This window comes from Lutjanus erythropterus, chromosome 5, assembly GCF_056507025.1.
Source record: "Lutjanus erythropterus isolate fLutEry1 chromosome 5, fLutEry1.hap2, whole genome shotgun sequence".
Lineage (NCBI taxonomy): Eukaryota > Metazoa > Chordata > Actinopteri > Lutjaniformes > Lutjanidae > Lutjanus > Lutjanus erythropterus.
In genome coordinates this window covers 39,004,540-39,031,437 of record NC_139321.1, presented here as the reverse complement: position 1 = coordinate 39,031,437, position 26,898 = coordinate 39,004,540, and the positions used below count along the sequence as shown (strand labels likewise).

Genomic DNA, 26,898 nt, shown 5'->3' with positions numbered 1-26,898 from the left:
ATAAATTATTTCAAAATAAATAACAATATTCTACCATACACTCATTATAACACATCGCATGACTCACAACACCATTCTAGTCTCCAATAAAATCATACCTAATCTTACACTTGCCAATTCATTACTTTAGCCACTATTGAAAAATGTCTTTCAGCTGTCAAATGCTGTCATCACCCAAGGATAAAACACTTTTACACGTAAGAACAACCACTAGGATTGCCACCTGTCCTGTATAATACTGGACTGTCCCTTATTAAAAAAAAATAAAATGATCTAAAGACCCTTAGTAAGAGAATGTTGGAGCTATTTTTTCTTTTGTTCTGACTGGAGATATTATTTTTTTGATTAATGGTGTAATTTAGATTTGCCATTGCTTTGTATGATCTGTGTTACTTTAACATTTAACAGTATTGAATAATAGAACAATTAAATATGTGCTGTGTGCCCTACATGTCTCTGCATCCACCTTGACTCCCTGCTGAATACACCTTTCCAGTGGGATCACAATAATCCTGATTTATAGCATCCAAACTATCCAAATTTGCACCCTAGAGTTTTGAAATACCCAAAACAACATTTGTTTTTGTAGGATCAAGATCACATAGCCTGTTTTTTAAATACCCACTTTTAGCCTTTTTTAATCTCATAATTCATATTTGCATCTTTTTATTTCATAATTACGAATTTTGACTTTTTAAAATCTCAGTCTTATGATTTAGGATGGGGATATTTTTTGCTTCAGTGGCAGAAACGGGCTTCCATAAAAACTGGAATATTGTGTAAGGAGGAGGGGTTTCTGGAAGCTAGGGCGACACGATGCAACCTGTAGATCAACTACTGCACTTGAACCGCTGCACAACTCAGCCTTAACGATTTTCCAAACAAAGTTCGTCTTGTTCTTGAAACGATCTCTGCTTGTCGTCTGGCCAACGCACGCGCGCCAGACACGCCCACGTTTGAGGAGCTTCACGTGAACGCCAACCTGCTGATGAGTATTAAGCATCACTTTCAGCCGTGGTAAGTTTGTCGTTTTTTTTTGTGTGATACATTTTTAGTTTACAGCGCATTATATGACGTCTGCTTCTAAAATAGTATAATTTTACCCTCAAATTGTTTCTCTGAACAAGCATGAGGGATAGAAACATCTGACGACCGCTAACGCCAGAGCACAAGATTAGCACCAGTCCAGTACTGGTAAAATATGCAAGTGGCAGCTAGATTGGATTTACTCACCAGCCAAAAAGTGGTTCTAAAATATGAACATTGACCAGCCAACTGGAAAGATAATGTTGCATCTTTGTTAACTGTTCTGTGGTTCTTTCTAACCATCAGTGGGTTAGTTAGTGGGCTTGTTTTGAATATTAGCTAGCGTTAGCTAGCTAATGCTAGGCAGTTGTTGCTACCCTGAATAAAGTTTGAAAGGAGTGTTACAATAAATCCCTCGCATATCGAAAAATATTTCTGTTATTACCGTATTTGTCAATGTGACATAAGTAGCACAAGCAGAGTTGGGAGGGTTTCTTAACAATGCATTTGATAGTTACTAATCACGTATTAAAAATATAGTCAGTACTCCAAGCAGCACTGTAGTAAAGTAACGTAACTTGATAAGTTATCAATGATAACTTTCCATTAACGCTACTTTTGGATTACCTCAATATAAAATATAGTTTAACTGTTTACACTGATATAGTGTTTTATGGCTGCAGCTAATAGTTGTTTGCTTTATTAATCGCTTAGGTGTTTGATCCATAAAATGTCAGAAAGTGGTGGGAAATGTTGATCAGAGTCCAATAGAGCGTCCTCAAATGTCCACAGCTCGAATAATTCAGTTTGCTGTCAGAGAGGAGTCAAGAAACTAGAAAATATTCACATTTAAAAAGTTGAAATCAGAGAAATATGGTCTCTTTTATTAAAAAGACTCAAAACAGTTAATCATCTGAATACAGATGCAGATTAATTTAAGTCAATTAATAATAGATTAATCGCTGCAGCTCTTAAGTGTTTAATGTTTGTTGTTTGGTTTATTAGTTTGTCCAGCTGTCCCTTCCTTTGTTGTATACCACTGATTTAAAGCCACAAAATGGCAAAAATTTCCACTCAGCAAAGCAATTATTTTATTAGAGGACATGAAAATGAATTGTCAACTGTGTGTGCATTGTGCATGCTACCATATAGTTTTTTTTAGGTAAATGTACCTGTATTCAGATTACATCTTGTTTATCTGTAACTGTAATGGAATACAGTTACCTTTTTTCTGTGTCCAGATGACATAATCATGACACATGTAATCTGTTACTCTCAAGCCTGAGCACAAGGTTAGTCAATGGATGTCCTTGAAAAATTTAAGGACTCCTAAAAAACAAGGTGCAAAAAGAACTTTATCCATTGGCCAAATGGCTGGTGAATGTTCAGATTTGACTAGACACTCAATAGATAGCCATTTGGCTTTTGGTAGGTGAGTGAAACAAATCTATCAGCGGCTTGAATATTCCCCCAACATTTGATTTCTAAACATTGGGCCCTGTCTGAATGTCTGTTATTTTCTTTGGGATTTCTAACCAACATGTTCCTGAGTGTTAGCATACAGATATTAGTGGGTGCTGATATTGTAATGTGAAACATGATATTGTCTTAGATTATATTCTGATACAATATTGTCTTATCTTGGTTTTAAAGGGTGCATTACAGTAAAGTGATATATTTTTCTGAACTCATCAGACTTTCTGTTTATTTGCCTCTACTCATTTAGTCATTATATCCACTTTACTGATGATTATTTATCAAAAATCTCATTGTGTTAATATTTTGTGAAAGCACCAATAGTCATCCCTACAATTCTGTAGCAGTATTGAGGTAAAAAAAAATTCAATAGTAGATTTTGTCCCACCAGCCCACATTGTTTGTTATTCCAGAGAAAAAGTGTACATTGAGACATATATTGTTTCTCAAATTGCCTAAAAAACAAAATATTATTTAAAGCCATATATTGCATCAAATTTTCATTTTCTTTGGGAAAAAAAACTATTAGTCTGGAAATTATCTTGCTTTTAACAATGCGTTTACACATACATTCATCCATATCATGGCTGCCTCATGTATCATCCATCTGTTTGGAGCGATGGTTCTACACTTCCTCAGAAATTTAAAATCATAATGATGTCACATGTGTTGGGGTCCGTGCCAAACAAATGTTTTTTTTTAACATCCAGGAAAGAAGATTTACAGGCCAGGCCATCTCTGCACCACTACAGTCCTTCAGCATGATGCTGATTTTTCACACATATTACACATTTATCAAAAAAATGCAGCTTCTGCAATTTGCGACTTTGCTATATTGCAAATTCAGTAATATTAATAATTAATATTAATATTAATTGTGCCGCTCTAGTAGTTGTAGTTTCACGTCAACTATGGAGTAATGACAGTTTTGTGTTCTCTCTGTGAAAGCTTTCAGGATGTTTCAAACTCGTGGATCATTTCGAGGTTCCAGAGGAGCCTCATTTGCAGAACTCCTTATGAAGAATTTGCCCACAACGACAGAACCATCTGAATCATGTGAAGCTCTGTCTACCTCTAATGGTCGTGGCAAAGATGTCTTCACCCAACGAGTTAGAGGTGAGAGGTCATTTGATAACTAATCCAGATAATAACTTGCAGACTACATGAATCCCCTGTGACAGTGGTTTCTGTTGCAGGGCAGTTAACTTTTTCCCGTAGCCAAATAAGAAATCTATTTAAGTGTAAGATTTTAATTAGCTCTTTCTACACTTTTCCTTATTTCAACTAAGGTCATGCCTTCAAGCCAAAAGTTTCACCGAAGACGCTGATAGACAGATACAGGCAAGGCGAGACAAATGGTGTGTCTTTACTTCATCAGCTCGCTCAGGTTTTGCAATTTCACCTGGAAATCAAGGAGACAGTGACCACAGGTAAAACTCCTCAGCATATCTGTGTTGATTTCAGGTCACTTCAGAGACTACTGTTGTTGATGGTCCATGTTGACGGATTTACAGTATATGAGGCCTGTGTTCAAATTCTAATCTTGGTCTTTTGATTCCTAATGACTGATGACTGAGTTTTTTCAGGACTGCAGCAAACAAACAATCATCTAAATTATTGCTGAATTTGGTAGTTGTTTTCTTGATTAATTTATGATCGCTTTGTTAACAAAAATACAAAACCCAAAGATATTCAGTTTATCATAAAATACAACACAAATCAAATCCTCCCAATTGAGAAGCTAGAGCTATGTAATGGTGGCATTTTTGCTTGAAAAATTCTGATCAGTTGATCAAATCGAATACTTGACCAATCATTTCAGCTTGTGTTCTTTTTTTGTGTGAGGACTAATTTCAGCAGTAGAATCTGGCAACCAGAATATTTGATTAATTTGATTTGAACAATGACAAGATTTTTGAATTTAGTTGAGTGAAATTTTTTAAGAAAGAAAGTTGACAATGGTAAGCCATTCTGATATCCAGTTTACAGTAAAACAAATTATATCAGCAAAGTACCTCATCTTTGAGTCAGAATGATAACTTATTTGTCCAGTGGCCACAGTTGCCATCCCAAAATTCAAGTCTGTGTTTTCATTCCAAACACATATTAACTCTGCTGATTTCACTGATTATGGCTTCTGTCACTGCTAAAAGGCTCGAGCCAATGATCAGCTAATTAGCGTCTCTAGAATCTGACTGCTCAGTCCACATGGTGACTGAAAGCAAAAGACATATCCACTGAGTCAGGTATAAAGATTTGTCTTCAATCAATTTCTTAACTTTTTTTTTTTCCCAGGCAATGTACCAGGGCTTTATTTTGCCTTTCGTGTGGTGATTGATGGGGTTGAATATGAAACAGGCATGGGCACAACCAAGAAGGAGGCTCGGCTCAAAGCTGCAGTGCTCGCTGTGCAGGACCTGCTTCCCACGTTGGAAAATCTGAATTCTGGCCTTCCTGAATCATCAGGTTAGGGTCTAATGCTAAAAAAGTACAATGTCTTTCTGTAGCAGACTTTGATGATTTGTCTCGTGCTTGTAAAGGTTATCCTCATCTAGCAGATTAGTTTCCCTCCCTTATGATTGATGTTTCAGTACATGCCATCATAACAGGTAGGCCAAAGTAAGACCTAAGTACCCTGCAGCAGAGATATAATACTTTTCATGATGGTGGTTATCATGTCTGTTGAAGAGTGGATTAGGAACACATACTAACATCATCAGTGTTTCCCCTATATGCATTTACCAGCTGCAGTACACTGCTGCTGAAATAGGACCACTGCTCTTTGAATGAGGTGAGCAGGAGGAGGGGAGAGGGCTGAGTCTCATCTTCTCACAAACTAACATTGATTTGCATATCAAATGCTTAATATCCAGGTCAGATAACACACAGGTGAGTAAAACCTAGGCTATATACGAGAGAGGAGGTGGCTCTGTCTCATCTCTTTAAAAACTGTTATATTATGTGGCACTATGGACGCTTCATATGGACCCACCCACTGGTCAAATGTGGGTAGATTTCAGCAGGGTTTGGGTAACACACTTAATCTTCAGCCACTCTACAGCCACTTTGGCAGGTGGGCAGTGAAATAATCTCAATACTGGATTGTGACATTTTTAACTTGGTCAGTTTGCAGGAGGGTGGAGCTGAGCTCCTCCACACACACTGGACAGCAGTGGGGCTTCAGAGCAGAGCTCAAAGCAGAGGGAATGACACAGACTTTAGGATATATTTTATAACAATGACAATCTTCATTATCCATAAATGCAACAAAAAGGAGACACACAAACTCTACCTGGAGTAACTTGCTGCTCCCTCTTAATCCACAACCAGTCTGTTTTAGTCATGCAGAGTCCCTTGCAAGATATTTACATTACATTTAGATAGGATCCCCATGAAGAAATAACACACATACAGTTCTTGATACACCTCTTTTATAAGCTAGACAGACATTTCTTCTCAAGAGCCCGTCTGATGCCAGCAGACACACACCTGCAAGTTTGTGTGTGTGTGAGTGAAGCGTGAGCACTCTCTGGACGTTCTTCACCTCCACTGCTACAACTCCATCCTAGGGGAAAGACAGTCCATGAATGAGGTTTCTTGACAATTTTGGATGTGGTTGACAGTGAAATCATGAAAGAAGAAAATTAGCTTAGGAGTAAATGAAGGGTGCATTTGGAATGTTCTGAAGCGCACAGGTATCACTGCTTAAAGGAAATACTGGGTAGACAAGTTCTGTGACCTTTATTTTTACCATGAGAATAAAAAAAGGAGAGAATAATGCATACTAAACATGATACAGGCTCAATTTAAGCAGTTACAGGCAGGTAGAGGATGATTATTGAGAGTGCTTAACGATGTCTGGATCTTATAAGGTGACTCTTCATTCATTTCCATGCCTGTTTTATTCCCCAGGTGTCCCTCCGCCCCTGCCAGTAAAAGAACAACCCTCCATCTCTGACATCCATCCTTGTCGAGCCATTCACGGTAATTCTTGATTTCTGTATAACTGTCTTGACCCTTTGGCCAAGCACTACACCAGTGTTTCCCAATCCTGGTCCTCAGGGCCCACTGCCCTGCATGTTTTAGATGTTTCCCTGCTCCAACACACCTGATTCAAATGATCAGGTTGTTATCAGGCTTCTGCAGAGGCTTGATGATGAGCTGATCATGTGAATCAGGTGTGTTGGAGCAGAGAAACATCTAAAACATGCAGGACAGTGGGCCCTGTGGTCCTCAGGGATTGGGAAACACTGCACTACACGTTAGCAAAAAGAAATATTTTTAATCAAAAATTTAGAGGTATGTGGCACTTCATTTGTACGCCTTCCTTGGTTAATCTAGCTGCATGTCTTGAACGATTGTGTTGAATAAAGTTAAAAGTCAACATTTTTTTTCTCATTATCATTGTTTCAGCTGTGAAGCACAGCCAAAGCAAAAAAAAATAGTCATACTGAAATATTTTAGGATCATACTGTATGAAGCAAGAAGGGGAAAGTTCAGTGAATACTGTATAAACACGTGCTACTGTGGAATATACACATCTCTACAAATACCTTTCTTATTCAGGTTGTCTCAAATAACATCTATTAACAATTTAACTTTTTTTTTTTTTTCAGAAAGGAAGAATTCTGTCAACCTTCAGATTCCACACGCTGTCAGGGATCAGCTGACCAAACTGATGAACAGCCACCCGGAGTTCTCTGCTTGTGCAGGCACCACAGCAGCATTCATCATTCAGACTTGTAAGTGAACTCTCACAAGGAAGAATCTGGGGTGTATCTGACAGTGAAACAACAGGTAGTTTCATTTTAAATTAGTTTTCTCAGTCCGATTGTGTGGTTGAATCATATTAGCTATAACAGTGTTTCCCAAAGTTTTTTAAAAATGACAAGCTATCACTGCCCCATTCACAAAAGGCCTTATTAATAAATCTCTGAAAAATTCATTTGTGCATAACTGAATGTTTGTGACCATTTCTACTGCTATTTCCGTATCACCTTCCATCATCTCAACATGGTATTGAAAACCAATACGCTAGATAATTAATTAATGCATGTAGATTGAGTTAACAGGCCCATCCCATTGTTTTTATTTCCTCTTATATGGAACAAAAGAAGTGCATTTACACAGAATTAAAAGACTCTTGTTTCTTCCTCTCATCAGTAAAACAATGTACACATTTTAAATGATTTATAAAAGATGTACTATGGCTATGAATATTAAATTTGCTGGATTCTCCCATAGTCTTATATATTTGGTGACCCAAGTAAAATTTCCTGTGACCGACCTATGGCTCACGACCCAGTCACTGGGAGTGACTGATTTTGTTGCAATCCACTGGAAGAACCCAAATGCAAAACACAGACTCAAAAAACAGAGTGACGAACAGGGGTTTATTGTAAAAGGTGTGTGAGGCTGCAGGGGGAGGGAAATCCAGGGGTAGGAGTCTGAGGGGCGCAGTCGGATGGCAGGGGAGCTGACAAGGTTGGAGGGGTTTGGCTGGCTGAAAACGTGGCTGGCAGGCAGGCAGGCAGTGGTCCTGAAGCAGCAGGAAAAACAGGGTAAGCATCCACAAAAAACTTTTCTTATCAAAACACAAGGTAACTCTATCTAGAGACGGACTTGGGGCGTGACTGTACCGTAATAGTAACACAACGATCTGGCAAGGACTAGAGAGGAGAGCCGGTGTTAAATACAGCAGGGTTGATTGCTGGATGGATGACAGGTGAGCAGCAGGGAGCAGGTGAGATGAATGAATGATCAGGGAACCAGGAAAGTGAGGGAGTCGCCACGCCTACAGCACAGACACAGAGACAGACAGGGGGAGGGGGAAAACAGCACAAGGAAAAACACAGAAACCCGTGACACGGCCTGGACCGTGACAGATTTATAATAACAATTTCCCATGGGTGTGCATGTTATAAAGACAGTTCTACATTTTAATCTATTGTCAGGAGATTATCAAGATTTAAAAGAGAGAAACAAATTGTCAATCTTCTCTCAACTTTAATGAATTAAAATTTAAATATTTCATTAAATTTGCACAGTATTTCTCATAATTACAAAGGGAAATTACACCAAAGAAGGGAAAAAAGTGATCAGAAATGATTTTCAGTTTTGCCCTGAATGAATTCACAGACCTTACAATATATGCTACAGTATACATGATGAGTTCATGCGATCCACTTCAGTTGATCCTTTGCTAAGCACCACCCTCCCTAGTTACTGTTGTTATGCCTGTCAAGCTTTCCATTCTCGCACTGCACATACGTACTTTACAGTGATAATGGTAGCACACACTTATTGAAGGCTGGGTGGCAGAAAACTTTTTTATTCTGCATTATATGACCAATTAACAAGCCTGTTGGATGATATTTTTCCTACGGGTGACCCTCTTTTGTTTATACAAGCGTGGCAGATTGAACATTGAAATTAGGATTAATTGTTAAATCACAAAGTCCTTGATTTGACGGAGAAGTCAATGAAAGCAGCTTCTCATTTCTAGTTGACAACTGTGGATTTTGTCAGCTAAAATGATGACTCTCGCTAGCAGATTTCATTTTCAAGTGGAGCTGGTTATTATAAGCTAATGCTAATGCTTAAACTCTTTGAGTCAGCTGAGAAGTCCGTCCCCAACTGACTTTTTAATGTTTCCATCTTTCACATTTTAAAATGAGACCACTGTAAAGTGTTGGGGCTGCGTGCATGATATAGTGTTAATGCAGTTGGTAGATGTAAGACTTTTTTTTAGCCTGTGACACAGATTCAACTAAAGTTTTTCCAGGCGACGTTTCAGTCCTTTTTCTCATACCCTGTATGTCACTAATAACAAAATAGAAAAATATTGGTGTTTTCACTGGGCTCATTTTGGAGTAATAAATTATTCAGATTGTTGGCATGTTGTTGATAGTCTGAAAGGAATGCCAAAAAATTCTAATATAATCAAATATAACCACACTGCAACTTACTACAAGGCTAAATACTTGTAAAATGGACTTTACAAGCCTTACAAATGTATTTATTGTAGTGTTTGTACTACTATTAATGGTACTTTGGCATTATGCATATTGTATATAATACATGCGTATATAATACTTCATACTGTATAATGGATATGGGACAAAAAAAATGATTGTGTTAAATGTTTCTAAAATGTGAATATTTTCTGTTAGCCAATACTAACTCATACTTTCAGGCAAAAATTTTCTCTGCTTTGTGGAAACAAACAAATAGCTGCGGACTTCACATTTTGAAGTATATCACTCCAGCTTCAGCTCTCTGCAAATACAATGCTGATCAGCTACAGCAAAACAGCAAAACACTCGACTGACAGTTTCAAAGTTCAGTTTCATAAGGCAGTGGTGGCTGGTGAATTTTCCTCAAGGGAGGCTATTGTAAAAATTAGGCAAACATCTTAAGGTATTGCACCAGAGTATTTTAATGTACGAAAAGGGCCTTTATTAGTACTTGCAGAACTAAATGAACATTTTTTTAGCCTAATGGAACTTAGTTAAGGTAAGTTAAAGTACTTCAATTAGTGCAAATCCTTTATCATAATTATATTTCATTTTACAATTTATGCTTAAAGACTTAAGTAGGCAAAAAGTACCTGAATAAGTATGAAAGAAATCTGATACCACAAACCTTCAGACAGTGGAAGAAAATTATGAACACACTAAAACCTATTAGAAAACAACAAGATTTAAGAATAGATAGATAAATTAATTATAAATTGCCATCTTTTTGCCATCAATTTAATAAATTTAATTGACTTTTTGTACATAAATTCTCCCTGAGAGATGTAAATTCCTCAGTGACTTTGTGGTTAAGTATCTTTGACAAGTTAATATACAGTGCCTACTTTGAGGTGTGTCGCCCATTTTTCTGCACAAAACAGCAACTAATTAAAAGTTTGTAAAAGATCAAGAGTACACATTCAGCTTCTGTCATCTCCAGGAAGGGAATGTAACTAAGTATATTTACACAAGTACTGTACTTACTGTACTTTACTCCACTACATTTACCTGACAGGTACAGTTACTAGTTCCTGACAGGCAACATTTTACTGCACTATGGTTATTTTTACTTTTCATACTGATAACAGCTGATAATACTCATACTTTTTCTAAAGTAAGGTTTTGACTGCAGGACTTTTACTTGTAGTGGAGTATTTTCACAGTGTGTATTAGTGTTTTTACTTAAGTAAAGGATATGAATACAGTGTTCTGACGCCTCAAGTGTAACCAGAGCCCAGTGTAACCAGGGGTGCCTGGGCTGGAATGAACGTGGACCCTCTCGACCCTTTTACCATGATTACAGAGCATTTGGACCTGAATAAACAGTTAACACTGATTTGTGTTCACATTTTTTTTATTTTAGCAATGGAACATTTACTTATTTATTTATTTATGCATCTATCCATCCACCCATCCATCAGGCGCAGCGTTATGGGTGGGCCTAACAGGCCTGGGCCCACCCACTCTCTCTCTCCTGTTAAAAGTCGTTGTAGCTCACCCATCATTCTGATCACTTCGTTTCTCTCTCCTTACAGCCAGATCAAATGAAAATGCATTAAAAGGAATAAAATGACAGTTTTTTTAATGAACTGATATACTGATCTACTTAAGATAAGGAGATATCCTGTGCCATTTGAAATAAATATAAACTGCAGATTGAAACTGTTCAAAAGATTTTAAGTGTCATAATCAACTGGAAGTGCTAGTCGCCATCCACAGTATGATACCAGTGATTTTTGTTAAAGTGAGATTACCAGTTGGAAACAGTGTTAACTTTTGTAATTAAAAGGCCCAACCGAAGTTAGCGTGGCCCACCCAAAATTAAAATCCTGGTGCTGTCCCATCCATCCATCCATCCATCCATCCATCCATCCATCCATCCATCCATCCATCCATCTTCATTAATCAATTCACTCACCAAGTTGGGTCCACTATAGGGGAAACACTGGAATACTTTATCCAGCCTGGCTCACATCTATGAAGATCACCCAGAGTGAGGCTGAGTTCCACTGTCACTATGTTTTCCACAGAGAGTTTATCAGCATCCTCTGATTGTTGTTGCTTTATGATGTCGGCTGATCAGGTCCAGGTTCTTTTAACTCTTAGCTTCTCTTGTAATGTTCTTCACTCAAAACACGCTATTTATAGTGATTTTATGTCTCCCTTCTGGCAGCTGATGTACTAAACTCTTCCAACTATCAACACATCTCGCTCTGCTGTATTAATTGTCTGATGTAGATCAAGCTAGTTGCTTAAGAGCACATTTTTGTGTAGATGATACAGTTTACTCATTAACTACACAATATTGTCCATATACAGCATATATTTCAAAGTAGATTTAGATTTTAGATTTATTTTATGTTTTAAAAATAGGACATACATATTAATGAACGTTTCCTTGTAAATATGTTTGAGATTGTAGCCAAGGCTAATTTCCATCTCTAGTCCCATTGGCAGGTTGGTGTTCACAGGTAACAATAAGAGAAATATTGATATAGAAGGAAAAAAGAAAAGCAAAAAAAAAGAAATTGATCAAAGAAAAACAAGGCAATGAAATAAAAGCCAATAAAATTATTGATTACAGATCAGACTCCTTCCACAGTTTGTCAAATACTTAAGTGCAAGGTGCTGAAGTGCTACAGGTGCCAATTAAAGTGCCAAGTGCTGACATTATTGCATACTGCCCGAATTCATATGATCTTAAAGTGCTTAGTGCTTAGTGGATTGCGTGCTTCCCTATTGCCCGTGTTGGTGTTATTGCAGGTTGCTCGATTTCATAATGTGTAAAGTGCTAGTTAAATTGCACAATTCCCATTACACAGTATAAGGTCACATAGGGTTGCTCGTCTGGTATGTTTTCAGTAATAAATAGGTGCAAGTGAGGTTATGTCAATCTATGGGAACAGATTTGGTTGTCCAGTAGCCATGTTTTCAGATGCTTAGTAAATGATCTTAGTGTGGGCAGAGTATGTATGTCATTTGGTATTCTATTCCAAGTTTGCACTTAGCACGATATGAGAACACTGCCTGTCCAAAAGCACTTTTCCTAAATGGGACTAGGCAGTCACCTCTGGAGTTTGCCCTGGTCAATCTGTTTTGGTTTGTTTTTTTAATAAATTCCTGTAATGGGGCAGGTGTTAGTCCGTGGAGGATTTTAAATACCAGTATTGAATCAGCATATTTAATCATATTCTCCTAATTCAATAAATCATGCTTCTTCAAAATATTGCAGTGATGATACATGTTTGGTTTTTTATCTAAAATTTTTAGTAGAGTTGCACCAATTTCAATTTTCTTAGCCGATTCCAATTTCCGATTTTTGAAGGGTCTGACCTGCCGATTCCGATTTTCAGTCTTTCTAAGAACTGTAATTGACAGCATTCACAAACATTTTTGTAATTTTTCTTGTAAAAATTAAATTGGATGTTCATAATAAGACACTAACTATTAAATATTCATTTAAATACTTTCTCCGAAGTCCTCCAGATTACAACCAGGCCTTATTATAGTTTTATATTAAGATTATGAATCTGATGAACGTGATCTCGCGAGATCAATCTCGTGGGATTTTGCGGGACACGATTTCACGTGATCTCCTGTAGTAGCAGATGTAAACAAACCGGATACTGATGTGGTGCAACAGTTTTCTGCAGTAAAACTTTTGCCGTCAGACGCAGAAGTTAAATGAGTCTGGATAAGAAAATGTTTGAGGAGACACATCAACACAGGTTGTTTATTCTTCAGCCAGAACAGGAGGTGAGATTTTAACTGTCCCTCTGTGAACAGCAGTCTGCTGCTGGCTAACATTAGCCTGATGAGCTAGAGCGTTTATGGCTGTTCTGCGACATTGTCAGCTGCTCTGTCTCGTTGTAGACTGTCTGTCTTCTCTTTATCCTGTTCTTGGAATCTGTCGCTGACACCAACTTCCTGCAAACATGTGTCTGAGTGTGTGTGGCTGTCATCAGTGCTGTGGTGATATCGAGGTGAGTTTGTTTGCTGCGTGCATGACGTAACCATCGTGCAGAATACATGTGACAATGATGGGCACAGAATTGGATTTGTGACACTGACCGCCTGGTCACCAGTCAGGGCCTGTCACATGAAAATTGGGCTGATTCCAAGCATTGCTGATTAATCTGTGCAAGTCTGATTTTTAGAGCTTGTTTGTATGTCGTTTCAATAGGTTTTAGAGTGGTCTGGTATGCCAGTGCCCAGCTAGTTATACAGTAAGTCATGTGTGGCAGAATCATAGCATTAAAATACATTTTAGCCGATTCAAGAGTTAGACAGATTTAAGATTAGACAGATTGAATTTCATTCTATTAATAGTTTTCTTGACTTGCTGTTTGAAGCAAAGATTTGAATCAATAAGAACACCTTAATATTTGTATTCCTGAACCACTTCAAGTCTGGATCAGCACCATCAACATTTGTTTTCTTTGATATGAACATATAGACTGTTTTTGAAACATTAAGGTGCAGCTGAGAACGCTGCAACCAGCTTGACACATTAAGCATTGCTGACGACAATTCCTGTGCAGCTTGTTTTTCTTGCATGAACATAAACAACAGCATCGTCAGCATATAACTGGCATTATACATTGGGTGGACAGCTGCTTGGAAGATCGTTTATGTACATACCAAATAATAAAGGTCCTAAAACCGAACCTTGTAGAACACCAAGATTGTTTTCACAATGCATGGATGTTACGTTGTGTATTCTAACACACTGTTTTCTCTGTACCAAGTATGATTCCATCCAATTCATAGGAGTTAAAAGTTAATCTGGTGATCGAGTAATTAAGTCTTCTTCACTGAAGCCTTAGGATGTGAGGGGAGGTGGGGTGGTGCCCTAGCGCCCTCTATTGACCAGCTGCCACTGGTTCAAGGGCTGTATTCATTCTGGCCTAACATCTTTATTAATTTAATTTTTTCTTGGGGTGCTGACTTGATGTACAGGAACAGCTAAAGTTTACTTCAAAAAGTATTTTCTTCATTTATTTTATTTATAATGATGCTGCTTAAATAAAACTTAAAAAGACTGACTAATATGTGATGTGCATTGTTTTCATGAATATCAATCAGGATATAAAGTCTCTAGAAGTGTATGATTCAATGTTTTTCCCATGGTCTAGTGTTAAAAAAGAATTACAAAAATTGCAATAAATCACAATACTAAAAAATCACAATACGTATCAAATGGGCACCCAAGTATTATGATAATACTGAATTGGAAGAAAAGTGCATTGTCCAAGGCCTACTATATAATAAGGTGTGATTTCAGCAACACTGTATTTGTAGCTCTGTCACGTCTGCTCAGAAAAGAAATGTCATCTTTCTACAAAAATGGAAATGCAGATAAACCTGAGGTGCTGTGGTCTGTTCAACAGTGGTCACATGGTACATACCTCTGCACAAACTCTTCTCTCTCCCTCTAGTTGACAGGTGTGAGGTGGTTGCTATAGGCACTGGGAACTTCAATACCAAAGAGAGTACCTCAACCAGTGGGCGGCTTGTGCATGACTCACATGCGGTGGTGACAGCAAGGAGATCACTGATGAGGTTAGTTGCCAACATGACACTGTGTGATTAACCAGTGATGTAAGTGTTAGTGCACTGAACAGTGAAAGTAGTATTTATCCATGTGAGGTAATTATACTCAAAGGTTACAAAATCAGCTTTTAAAATTGAAATGGATAATACATATTCTTGAAGCTGTTTCACGTTACACAAACCATATTGCATGTAATAGAAAACACTATTAAATGAACCATGAAGAGGTTCAAGATTAACACCAGTTTTTAACACTTTCAAATACCGAGAAGTTTGTAGAATGTGGTCACACAGATGACACATTTGTTGAATTTGTGCCTTTTACGAGTGGTGTAGAAAGACACATAGTCACACACATAGACCACAGTAGCCTACAAAACTCTCAGTGTGGTTGCATTTCCTGTTGTTTTGTTGAGCAGTTCTCTAGTGCTCTGAGTCACTCATATGTTACGGTCTGCTTCATCTCACACACTTGACACACAGGTTGTATGAACATGGGCATGTTTTGTTTTTGCTGAATGGCAGATCACCAATAAAAGGAGTCATCAATCCTGCAGGATCCTGACAAAAGTCTTTCTGGCTTTACAATAATGTGAGAAGTAATAAGGGCCAAAAGAAACATTGATATGCTTTTTATGTGCACTTCTCTGAATAGTTTGTTAATCATCCAACCAAAGTGCCAGAAGTACTCACTTTCACATTAAAACATACTGCAGTGAAGGCTGTTTTTGTAGACATTTACTTTGAACCTTAGCCTTACTTTTAATAGGTCTTAATGGGAGAAGGAAGTGCTGCACGGCTCAGATGGTTTGTGTGATGAGTGCTCTTTAGTGAGGCAGGTAAATAGTATAAAAAGTACTCTACGAGTTGATTCGCCTTGCTCTGTTTGTTTGCCTTTGCTTGAAGAATAAATTTGTAGTGTCATTTCAACAGAAGATGTAGCGCCTTGATTTTATTCCTGTGGTTATCTGCACAACTCAGGCAAGACTTCATGGATTAAACTTACTTTGAAAATTTGGAAATTATTTCTAGTTCTAGTAGGGTTAGGGTTAGTAAGTTATTAAATTGGTAACATTTCACTTTGTTGAATATCACTTGTTAATAACTGCTGTAACCGCAGGTACTATTTTCTGTCCGTTTTTTCCTCATCTCAATACTCATTCATGGTTCTGATTATAAATCATATCATGATTATAGTCACAGGAATTATCAGAGTTATTAGTGTTACTGTGGTTTTCTTAAAATATGCTGAAAATATTCAGAGAGAAGTCATTTCATTAAGTTTTATTTTGAAAACCTTTCAACAACTTGAAATTGTATCATGTCCTTGAAGTTTTCAATGATGCTAAACAATCCCAATTCTGATTATATGGCTTGTAACATAGCTGCTAACAACCCGCCTCTTCCGCTCATAGCTGGAAACCCCAGTGTTAACAGAGACAGGTGATAACCAGCTTCATGATACTGATTATCCAGGATGGTAGATTTCATGAAGGAAGTAGTGAGAGAGCCGGAGACCTCAGGACAACAGCTAGCTATGGAGGTTGTCTTGGACAAACTCTGAAATAATGAAGTACACCACACAACATGCTGCCAACAATACTGGTATGGGTGTTGTTTGAGTAATATGGTGTCATCGTGCTCAAATCAAACCTGCATTTTGTCAGTCCTTTCTGTCTGTTTCTTCTTCCTCCATTTTCTCTTTTTGCCAGAAACTGTGTGCGTGCATATACACACGCTTACGTTTTCCCTAACAAATGAAAATAAATTGAAAATAGGAAATAACTAGAGACAGATCCATTGACAGGGTTCATAAGGGGTTTGGTATTTTCTCAGTGTTGGGGTGGACACAAAGAAAGAATGCATGATTATATTATAGAGTACAGACCTGCATTTGGTGTTATTCTGTGTGGGAAAGGTTATTTCATGTGGCCTTACTTGGAAAAAGGAAGTAATGCAAAAATATCACAGAATACAGGCAGTTATCTAAATACGTGTATTTCACACATTGCAGTTACAGATGTTTGTATCTTCCTGCTCAAATTTAGCAGGTTTTTATTTAGCAATGGTGTCACACAGATTGGTGCATGTAGGATAAATTATGGTTTAAATTTGATGATTAGATTCAGAACAGTACTTTTAACATGAAGTCAGAATAATGTTTCAGGAATGTGTGAATTATACAGATCGCTCGTACTCAGCTGACATCAGATAAATTAGATTGTTTCGCTGGATTATTCACAAGGAAAGACCTGTTCCTATAATAGTGTATAATAGTCTTCAGCTCTACATGCTGGTGACACACTTACGTGCATATTTCAGATGTAACATAATGAGCCGTTCTCATGCTGTGCTGTTAGGTTTCTGTACCGGCACCTACTGATGTTCTACAGCAAAACAGCCAATCTGACAGAGAAGTCGATCTTCCAGCAGAACAGCAGCAGCAGCCTTCTCAGCCTGAAGAGCGGCATCTCCCTCCACCTCTATGTGAACCAACTGCCAAAAGGTGCCGCTCAGATCCCTTCCAAACTGTAAGTGTTTGTTTAGCTTATGATTACAAGAGTGTTTTTGCTATTTGCTGTTATGACAACCAGATATTGATTTGTCAAGTGTTTCTAATCAAGCAGCTGAGGTTTATCATGACTTAAATGCACAATAATGTAATTCTGCTGAAACAATAACAACTGACATAATTTGATGACATGGTGAAGTAATGGTGGGAATCTCCAGGTACCTCACACTTTGACTCAATTCAGGGGGCTACGATTCAATGATAAAACGATTCTCAGTGCATCTAAATCTAAAGCTTTAAGTTGGCTCACATTCATCCATCCTCACCAAAACTTAAGAAGCAGCCTAGTTTAGATGTAAACGTGATGTACATGTTAAATGGTCTATAGCCTTTTTATTTAAAAAGTTACTTGGTCTAATTAATGAATTAATCAAATTGAGAACATTATGCAGTCCCCTGCATGTATGAGAATAACAAAATGAGGGGGAGGTGAGGTGTTTCACTGTGTGTGGTGGTATTAACATGGCTACAGCAGTGGAGAGTAGCCTTTATGTTGGACTGTGAGCTCCAGAGAAGCACATCACTGTTCAACATGTAGATCTGGTGCAAAGTTTTTGAGGTGACACAGACAGAGCAGAGTTATTCTCTTCACCACAGCAGTGGTTTAAGTTGTTTAATGCAGTGGTGTGTGTCGCTCAGCCGCTCTTGTTTGTTACAGCTGATTGCTGCTCTGCTCCGTTCACGTCTTAACGTGTCTGGATGATGCCGTAAAAAGCATTCACAGTACAGTACATTTCACATTCATCTCGCAAACGGAAGTATTTACAAACCAAATCAAAACATGATTGCAACCACTGCATTTTGAGAAGATCAGCTAAATCTCCCAGTTAACTGTTGATAACTCAGGCGTGTGCACGCTGTAAACTGTCTTGTTGTAAATTGTCTCTTTACAATTTAAAAAAATTATTAAAAAAGCAAATGATGAGATATGTTAATCAGATTTGTTCTATGTACTCAGTGGTTATCAAAGTTTTTAATCACACTGCATTTGTGTATTTCAGGTATGCTGTTGATGAAATAGGTTCTGTTAAATAAACCCCTAAAAAATGGCTACTCCTCAAGAAAAGGCACAATGTGTATCGTAGTTTATTGAAACAAAATCGGATACGCAGACTCAGTAAAACTACAGGATTAAGTATGGAAGACATTAGGGCTGGGTGGTATGACAAAATTTTCATATCACGTTTTTTTAAAAAATCATATCCGCTTCACGATATTTGACGGTATTTTTTTTTTCATGCAACAGTTTTCTTACCCACATTTTCTTCTAATGAGAACAGAATTACTGCAGTTGATTGTCTTTAAACAGCCCATTTTACTGTCATAAGGATTGTATCAGGTTTTTTTTTTTCATGTCCAGACACAGGTAAAAGCATGACCCCTTCAAAGTATGGTTACCATCACATGGCGGGGACGACTATACGATTAAACTAGTGTGCTAGTCGGCACTAGAAATACTAGTCGTTTAAAATATTTAAAAATAAAATATTTGTCAATATTTCATTTATGCATGATGCCAGTTATCTGTTGCCTCTAAGATTTTATGCAGCCGCACGCCACTAGTCGGGGCTGCGGCTCTGTCAGACGGCAGCAGAGCTGCTGCTGCTGCTGCTAGCACTGCTAACGTTAGCCACACTGTGTGTCAGGCTGGCAGCTAACGTTAGCTCTGTGCTCTCTACCTGCAGACACTGTGACCTTCTTCAGTCTGAAAAGGTGAAGCATTTATTGAGTTGCTGTCATGTTTTGTACATTAATGTGTAAGGCTTGTATTGCACAGTGCAAAGTAGCATTTCAGCTTTTAAAGTACGATTTGGTGATTGTAGACTGTGATTAACGGCTTCAAATGGCTCTTAATACACACAGTTTTTTTCACCAGTATGGTGTTATATGAAAAATTAATATATTAACAAAAATAAAGACCAGTTTTTGTTCCGAACTGGTATACCGCACAGGCCTAGATGACATCCACCGTCACGTCCATCAATTCGTGCATGGCACAAGAAATTTATGGAGGCAGGGACAGTGTTGGATAAAGGGAGGAGTGGACGACCAAGAACATCTGAGGAAAACATCAATCGTGTAAGATAAGCCTTTGATCCTCCTACAATGTCCATCCGTACTGCTGCCAGACAGTTACAGCTACCACGTAACGACCTGAAGTAAAAGATCACTGATGCCATTGCCACCATTGATGAGGCTATGCTACAGTGAACATGGCAAGAAATCGTGTACTGTCCTGATGTGCTTCATGCAACTAATGGTGCCCATATAGAGGTGTATTAAATGAGGCAAAAAACTTCAATATCTACTTTTCATTTTGTAATAATTTCCACAGATTTGTTTATTCATTTGCTTTTGTAATAAATTTGTTGAATTGTAAAGAGACTTTATGGACTCCCTGTATATGATGTGATGTGGAAAATCTCTGAATGCATGTTACATGTGTGTAGTTGGACGATGTCTGGACCTGATTCTCAGGATGTAGTTTGGAGTGCATATGTGCAAACAGTGGCATAAAAATTCTTCCTCAAGCTTGTTCTACTGTTTGGCTCTCAACTTTATGTGGTTGTTTTTGTTAGCAGATAGGTATTTTGTAAGAGCAACAAAAATTTCATTTCTGGGTAAAGAAAAATGAATAATATTTCTACAACTGCTTTTCCTCAGTTCTGTGCTCTATTCTCAGGCGCCTGAACCCACTCTCCATTTCAGCATGGCAAGTCAACAATGAGATCAGCCTACACCTGTCAGTGGAGGGCAAGGTGATTTTCAATGTTGTTTTTGTGGTGCAACACAAGTTGTACTTCTAAATGCATCATTGAGTCAGAATATCAATGGCATTGCAGCTGTTACCAGCATTAACTACAAATTGATTATTTTTTCTTGTGAAGGTGTTCTCAGTTTTCTCGTCAGCCTTTGACCACTCCGCCTCCAAGGTGTTCAGCATGTCGACCACGGACAAGCTCACTCAGTGGCAGGTGCTTGGATACCAAGGAGCCTTGCTCAGCCACTTTATCGAACCGATCTACGTCCAAGGCATCCTCATAGGCAAGTCAAATAATGGGTAGGATTGTCTTTTAGGATGTAGGATGAGGATTATCAGAGTGTCTAATGCTCTGAAATTTAAGGGGAAACACCTAATTCATATTGCATGCAACCTTTTCCAGTATCTGTCCATGTTGGCAACAATAAAGTCAGTTTAAAGAGCATTTCCTGGAATGCATCAATAGAAATACAACAGGGATGATGTGACACAGCTATCAAACAAATTCCCCAACATTAACATCATCTGTTTTAGTCTTAACATTAGATCAGGTGTGAAAATATCCTACTCAAGTTTCCAAGTCAGGTTTTACCAAAAGCCTAGTCTTAGATGTGATTTTCCACGTCCTCTACCTTTTTCCTAATCGTAACTGCCCACTGCATGAGTGGGTATCTCCAAAATTAGCTGTATTGGATAGGTGTGAAAATGTACCAAAGGCGTTTTTCCTCCTCTGTGTTGTTTATGCAAGGAGGCTGCACTGCTGAGGGTTTCATTGAGTGCACACTTGCCAATGAAGCTTAACAGTTTTGTCACAGCTTGCCATGGTTTTTGTTTGCTTTAGGCATTGTGCACCTGGTAGACATCAAGGTCAGAAGATCATTTTAAATGGGAAATTCTAACCTCCAGAATTGTGGGATAGTAAGTCAGCCATTATCTACTCACCCTCATGGGTTTAGTTTTTTAGTCCACAAAACACTGCTGGAGTTTCACAGGAAAACTGTGCTGTAGAATCTCCTGAGCAATGGCCCAACAACAAGTTTACTATTGCATGCATTGCAGTATTACACCATGTTTATGGGGTTGAAACTTTAGCAGACTTGGATTATACTAGATGAGCAGTATGGAGGCATTTTATGATATATATTTTTTCTGATTCTGCAACACTCTTTTCCTGTAAAACTCCAGCAGTATTTTGTGGACTAACAACGTAAACCCAACCCTCAGTCTGCATGGGAGTGAATAGATAATGACTGAATTTTCATTTTGGGTGAATTATCCCTTTAAGAGCACATTGGTAAAAAATTTCAGACAGCCAGTGGCTGAGTGTTAGCTAACACTAGTAAAGATAAGCCAACCAAGACAGTTATCACAGTGAAAAAAGCTCAGTTTTATACCTATATGTGGGTGTTTCTGGAAAGATATTAACTTAAAAAATTCTACAGGTGACTCAGGCTGCACTGATATCCGTGGCATGGAGATCTCCGTGAGCCAGCGTGTGGAGGGCATCACCTCCCAGCTACCCATGTTCTACTGCATGGTGAGGCCCCACATCAGCCTGGTTCCCTCTGTGGTTGTCAGCAGCACTGACAGCGGCCAGTTGACCTACGGTATCAACTGGAGTGAAGGAGACAGCTCCCTGGAGGTTGTGGATGGCCTGGAGGGCAAGACCAGAGAGGAGTAAGGATGACTGTGTTGGAAGCTTGCAGTAGGATGTGATATGCAGTGGTGGGAAATGTTACTTTTAAAAGTAACTTGTTTCTGTCATTAAAAAGTACCTCATTTCATTACAGCATTACCTACTGAGAAAAGTAACTCGGAGTACTTTTGCATGACCAAAAATGAAAGCCCCTTTGCGATTTTTTGTGCACGTCTGTTATATTATTCTGACAATTTGATAGCCAACTAGCAAAGGCATATAACACAACTCCCTCTTAAAAAAAACCCCAAAAAACATGGCCTTGTTTAGCCTACAGTACATTAAGTTTCAACTATCATTTCACTAATAAAGCAGTTAGCTTCTCAAAACACATCACTACACACAGACTTTTGAAATAAGGTAGATTCAAACCAGTGTTCTCTGTAGTATACTCTTTTATAACACAGAAGGAGGTTTTCAAAACATTTGTTGAACAGTCAGTTCGCTGACAAGATGTCCAAGGCCAACAGCTTGATTCCACCGGGCACAGCTGTGTCGCATTACAGCTACGCCACACCTGCCGGACCTGATGGTGGCATTTCTAGATAATGCTTGTGATTCCAACAGCAATGCCTTGGACTGTCCGAGACGCAGCTCTCTGCTCTGGTCTGCCTGTTCTGTTTTTGTTGGGCGCTGCATCAAGCAAGAAAGTCAGACAAAGAAACACCAGAGAGAATCTGGTCAATTTTCAAAATGAACGAGTCTGTGCAGACCTGCAATCATGAAAACAGACAGAAAAGGAACTGTTACACTATGTGGCCTACTTACCCATGGTAGAAACGCAGTAAGGAAAAATGACAAAATCAGCTAAATCTGAGCAAGTCAACACAATCAGGTAGGGAAAACACTCTGCTACTAAAATGCTGCTGGTATGGCCTGAAGCCGTGTGGATGATGGATCAGAACTTGCAGACACAACATGCTCAGTGGAGTCAACAGGATAAAAGTCCCTCCACAGTTGGACTGGATGGTATTGGAGTGTCATGACGTGACACGTTATGTAATCTGAATACTCCAACGCCCAACAATGGCCGTATGTAACTATAATTTAGCATGAAGCTATTTGGTGTAGTGCTTTTCAATTCACACACTGTCCAAAGGTTGCTACCACAGTAGTTGGATAGCATTATCTAAAACAATAAAATCAGTAACATGACTGCAGAGCAATCATTTAAAGGTTAAAAGAAGGCAATTATACTGTCATAAACTGAGAGTTCAACTGTAGCAAGTGTTCCTGCATCAAAGCTGTGTCTTTACACTAGAGCTGCACAATATATTGTTTGAGCATCGTCATCGCAATGTATGTGTGCGCAATAGTCACATTGCAGGTCCTGCGATGTAGGAGGCAAACGTGTTCTCATCTAATTTCAAGGGTACCTGACACACACTGTGCGCAGCGATCCACCAATCACAATCGTTCTTAATCAGTTTGCCAAAGCGGACCAAGCCTCTGCATATGGAGTGAGTCGCTGGTAACAATATTGAAAAATGAGCAATGAACAAGAGAAAATCGTAGAAAACGAAGACTTGGTGCCAAAAAGAAAAGAGATCTGGAATTATTTCGGCTACAAGAAGGATGATATTGACCAAACACATGTTCTGTGTCGACAGTGACTTGCACCTGTTGCCACAACGAGAGGTAACACAACTAATTTGTTTGACCATTTACGTCAGCACCACACAGCTCAGTACGACGAATGCAAAGCCAGATCTGAATCGGACCACATGTGAGGATCATAGTTTTACTGTCAGTTACTTTTGTATGAGTTATAATACCTGACATCTCAATGCAGAGTTGCAGTGAACAGACAGGACAGATGCTGCTGTGTGCAGCGCATCTCTGTGAAGAGCGACTGATTTAAAAGCTGTCACATCGCCTTGAGTGAAATCCAGACCATAACTTTTTTCACTGATGTAACTATGCTATCACCAAAGAAACGGATCATAAAACTGTGATGTTCATTGAAACTTTGGTGATATCAGCTGTCTTAACTTCTACACAGCTCCTCTCTGCTCACCGGTGCAGCTCTGTCTCACCCCGTCTGTGACACAGAGTGTCTGCTGATTGATCATGACTTCTAACCAATCAGCTGTGCTGTAGGCGGGACATTGAGCCAGAATACAGAGCGTAGTTGTGTATTATACTGTACAGTGTATAATGATCTAATATATGTATAGTATATACATAGTACAGCACTGTATAAGTTTGAAGTTTTTAATATTATTACCATTATCATTACTATGATCATTATTATTACATTACATAACTATGGTGATAATTACAGACAGACAAAGATCAAAGACAAGTGCATTTTTAAAATAATTTAACCCTAATCCTGCCTCTTTTTTCTTTTTTGCTGATCCGAAAAATGATCCGATCCGTGACTCAAAACCGTGATACGATCCGAAAAAGAAAAAAAAATACTGTATTTTTTCATATCGCAATATATATCGCAGGGTTAAAAAAATCACAATGTCAGTTTTTTCCAATATCGTGCAGCCCTACTTTACACTGATTCTCTTGTTGCAGATCTCCCTTTAAGAGTGGCTCCGCTCTGGCAAGCCGTCTGTGCAAAGCAGCGATGCTTCATCGCTTCAAGTTGGTGGCTAAAGAGGCCCAGAGGCAGGACCTGCTGGCCACAAGCTCCTACAGAGAAGCCAAGGTAATCTCATCAGTTCCACCCCATAACTGTAATGTCTGATGTACCAAAGTAATACTTGTATTACAGCATTTACATGTTGTAATACCGATGCACTGACATTCACTTTATTAAAAAAGGGGAACATTGGTTGCTTTTTATGTGGATGTCCAGGCAGTTTTGATGGTGAATAGTCAGTTGAATAAATAAATTCCTATGTACTGCTGTACTGACCAAGAAAGCTGAGTTCTCCTGCTCACAAAGTCATGCTGGCAGTTAGATGTACCAGGATGCCTTGCATGTGAACTTCTGTTCCATGCCCATGATGCCACCCTAGCTTGTAACTACTACTTTGAAATAGTCATCTAGCACTCCCTGGTCTACTCGGAGGCAGAGACTAGAAATCCAAATCCAAGCAAAGATTTCCAGTAGCCAGGGAGTGTGCCAGATGAGTATTTTTGGCACCTAATGGTTGGGCTGGTTATCTTTTAAAAGATTACAATACCAGTACCAATACCAATCGGTACTCTTGAAGTGATACTGATACCAATATAGTACTTCATTTGATAACTCTTCTTTTGATTTGGTGGGATCTCTGCCGCTGAATACTGAAATAATACTTGCTGTCTTTTAATGTTAATTGGCTACATTATTGCAGCAAAACATGTTTCACGAAATTGGAAAAAAACACAAAATCCCCAGAATCGGTTGAATGGGTTAAACTTATGATGGAAACTTCCTCGTCTGAATACTTACTGGCTCAAGTAAATAATACAAAAGGGAAATTTGATGAAGTCTGGAACATTTTTTTTTTTCCTTTTTCCGTAAGGGCTTAGCACGTTGAAGTTTTGACTGTCTTCTTTTGGTTGTTTTTTGTGTTGTTTTTGTTTTGTTCTATTGTGTTGTTTTCTTTTGTTTTCCCCTTTTGGATATGTATGTCTGACTCTGCTTTCTTGGTCAAAATAATACCACTGAAGAACTTATTGCTTCAATTGACTTAATTTACCATTAAAAAGAAACTTTTTTTGTACTTATTAGACTAACATATAATATTCTCCCAATTTTCCAGTTTGCTAACACTTGATAAATGATTTTGGTGTCTCTGCTCCAGTCATACAGCTCATGTCACTATGTTAGTAGCAGCTATGTTGTGGCCTATAGTCTGTATATAATTGTCCATGTATATGTTGTTGCAATACAATTTTTTTCCTGACTTCACTCTATCATTTGGCATTTAAAATAGATCGTGTGAAGCCTGTCATACATGTGCTTTTGGAAAGTTCTGTGTGGGAGTTGCTGATATTCATACTACTTTTATTGTTGTTGTGTCACTGAAGAGGATGGCAAAGCCGTACCAGGAGGCCAAGAACGTGCTGAGGGCGTACCTGTTGCAGCAGGGCTTTGGCTCCTGGCTGGTCAAGCATTGGGTCAGTGATAACTTCAACATGTGAATAAAATCCCATTACCACTGGGGAAAAAAGCTTCGCCCTGGAAGGAAATTTAGTTCAAAATGTTAAAACTCAGTTTAGTTTGTGAGAAGCACTTGATGAGGGATTTCCCAATCCCTGTTCACGTTTTAAGGGCAGTTTTATGTTGTGATCTCAGTCTGTGGTCTTTGGCTCTCAGGGTGAAGAACAAGAGTTTGCAAGGTCTAAAACGATGAATACAAATACTGTAAATCTATATAACATAGCAATATGTTGAAGCAAACAAGTTGATTTACATCTTTTATTGGGGTAGTAGTTGTCCTTCCTGTAGCTGATGAGAGGCCTGTTTACATTGTTTTTCTGTTCTTAGGTGTGACACTTATGTTAATATTATTACATAAAAGAACTGAGTTTGTTCTCACTGAAGTTATTGTTTGTGTTTTCATTCAAAAATCTAATTTTTAATCATTAAAAAGCAATGGTGTAAGGATGTAACCCAGTAAAATGAATTCAAACTTAAATACTGGGTTAAGTTCATGTTTATTTTGCAAAAATGACCGCAAAAAAGTTATTTATCTTACATAGCCCAACATCCACCAAAACCTACAGAAAATTAGACATAAAAATGAATGAGTTAAATTGAAAATAAAGCTGGACAATCATACCAACAAGACTACGGCATGTGTATGGTTATGGGTAGAGTGCTGCCTGGAGCTGCTTTAATGAGGAGGTA

General features: G+C 38.4%; 1 protein-coding gene across 1 annotated transcript; it reads left to right on the top strand.

The window, feature by feature from the left end:
- The first annotated feature begins 922 nt into the window (after positions 1-922).
- adad1 (adenosine deaminase domain containing 1 (testis-specific)) lies at positions 923-26,686 on the top strand. The gene is made up of 13 exons (XM_084718477.1): positions 923-1,017; positions 3,451-3,618; positions 3,792-3,932; positions 4,798-4,968; positions 6,415-6,486; positions 7,119-7,244; positions 14,957-15,080; positions 17,432-17,602; positions 20,327-20,402; positions 20,532-20,688; positions 21,847-22,081; positions 24,630-24,762; positions 26,076-26,686. The coding sequence occupies exons 2-13, from the start codon at positions 3,459-3,461 to the stop codon at positions 26,187-26,189; spliced, it is 1,680 nt and encodes a 559-aa protein (XP_084574603.1). The 5' UTR covers positions 923-1,017; positions 3,451-3,458; the 3' UTR covers positions 26,190-26,686.
- Positions 26,687-26,898: the final 212 nt, after the last annotated feature.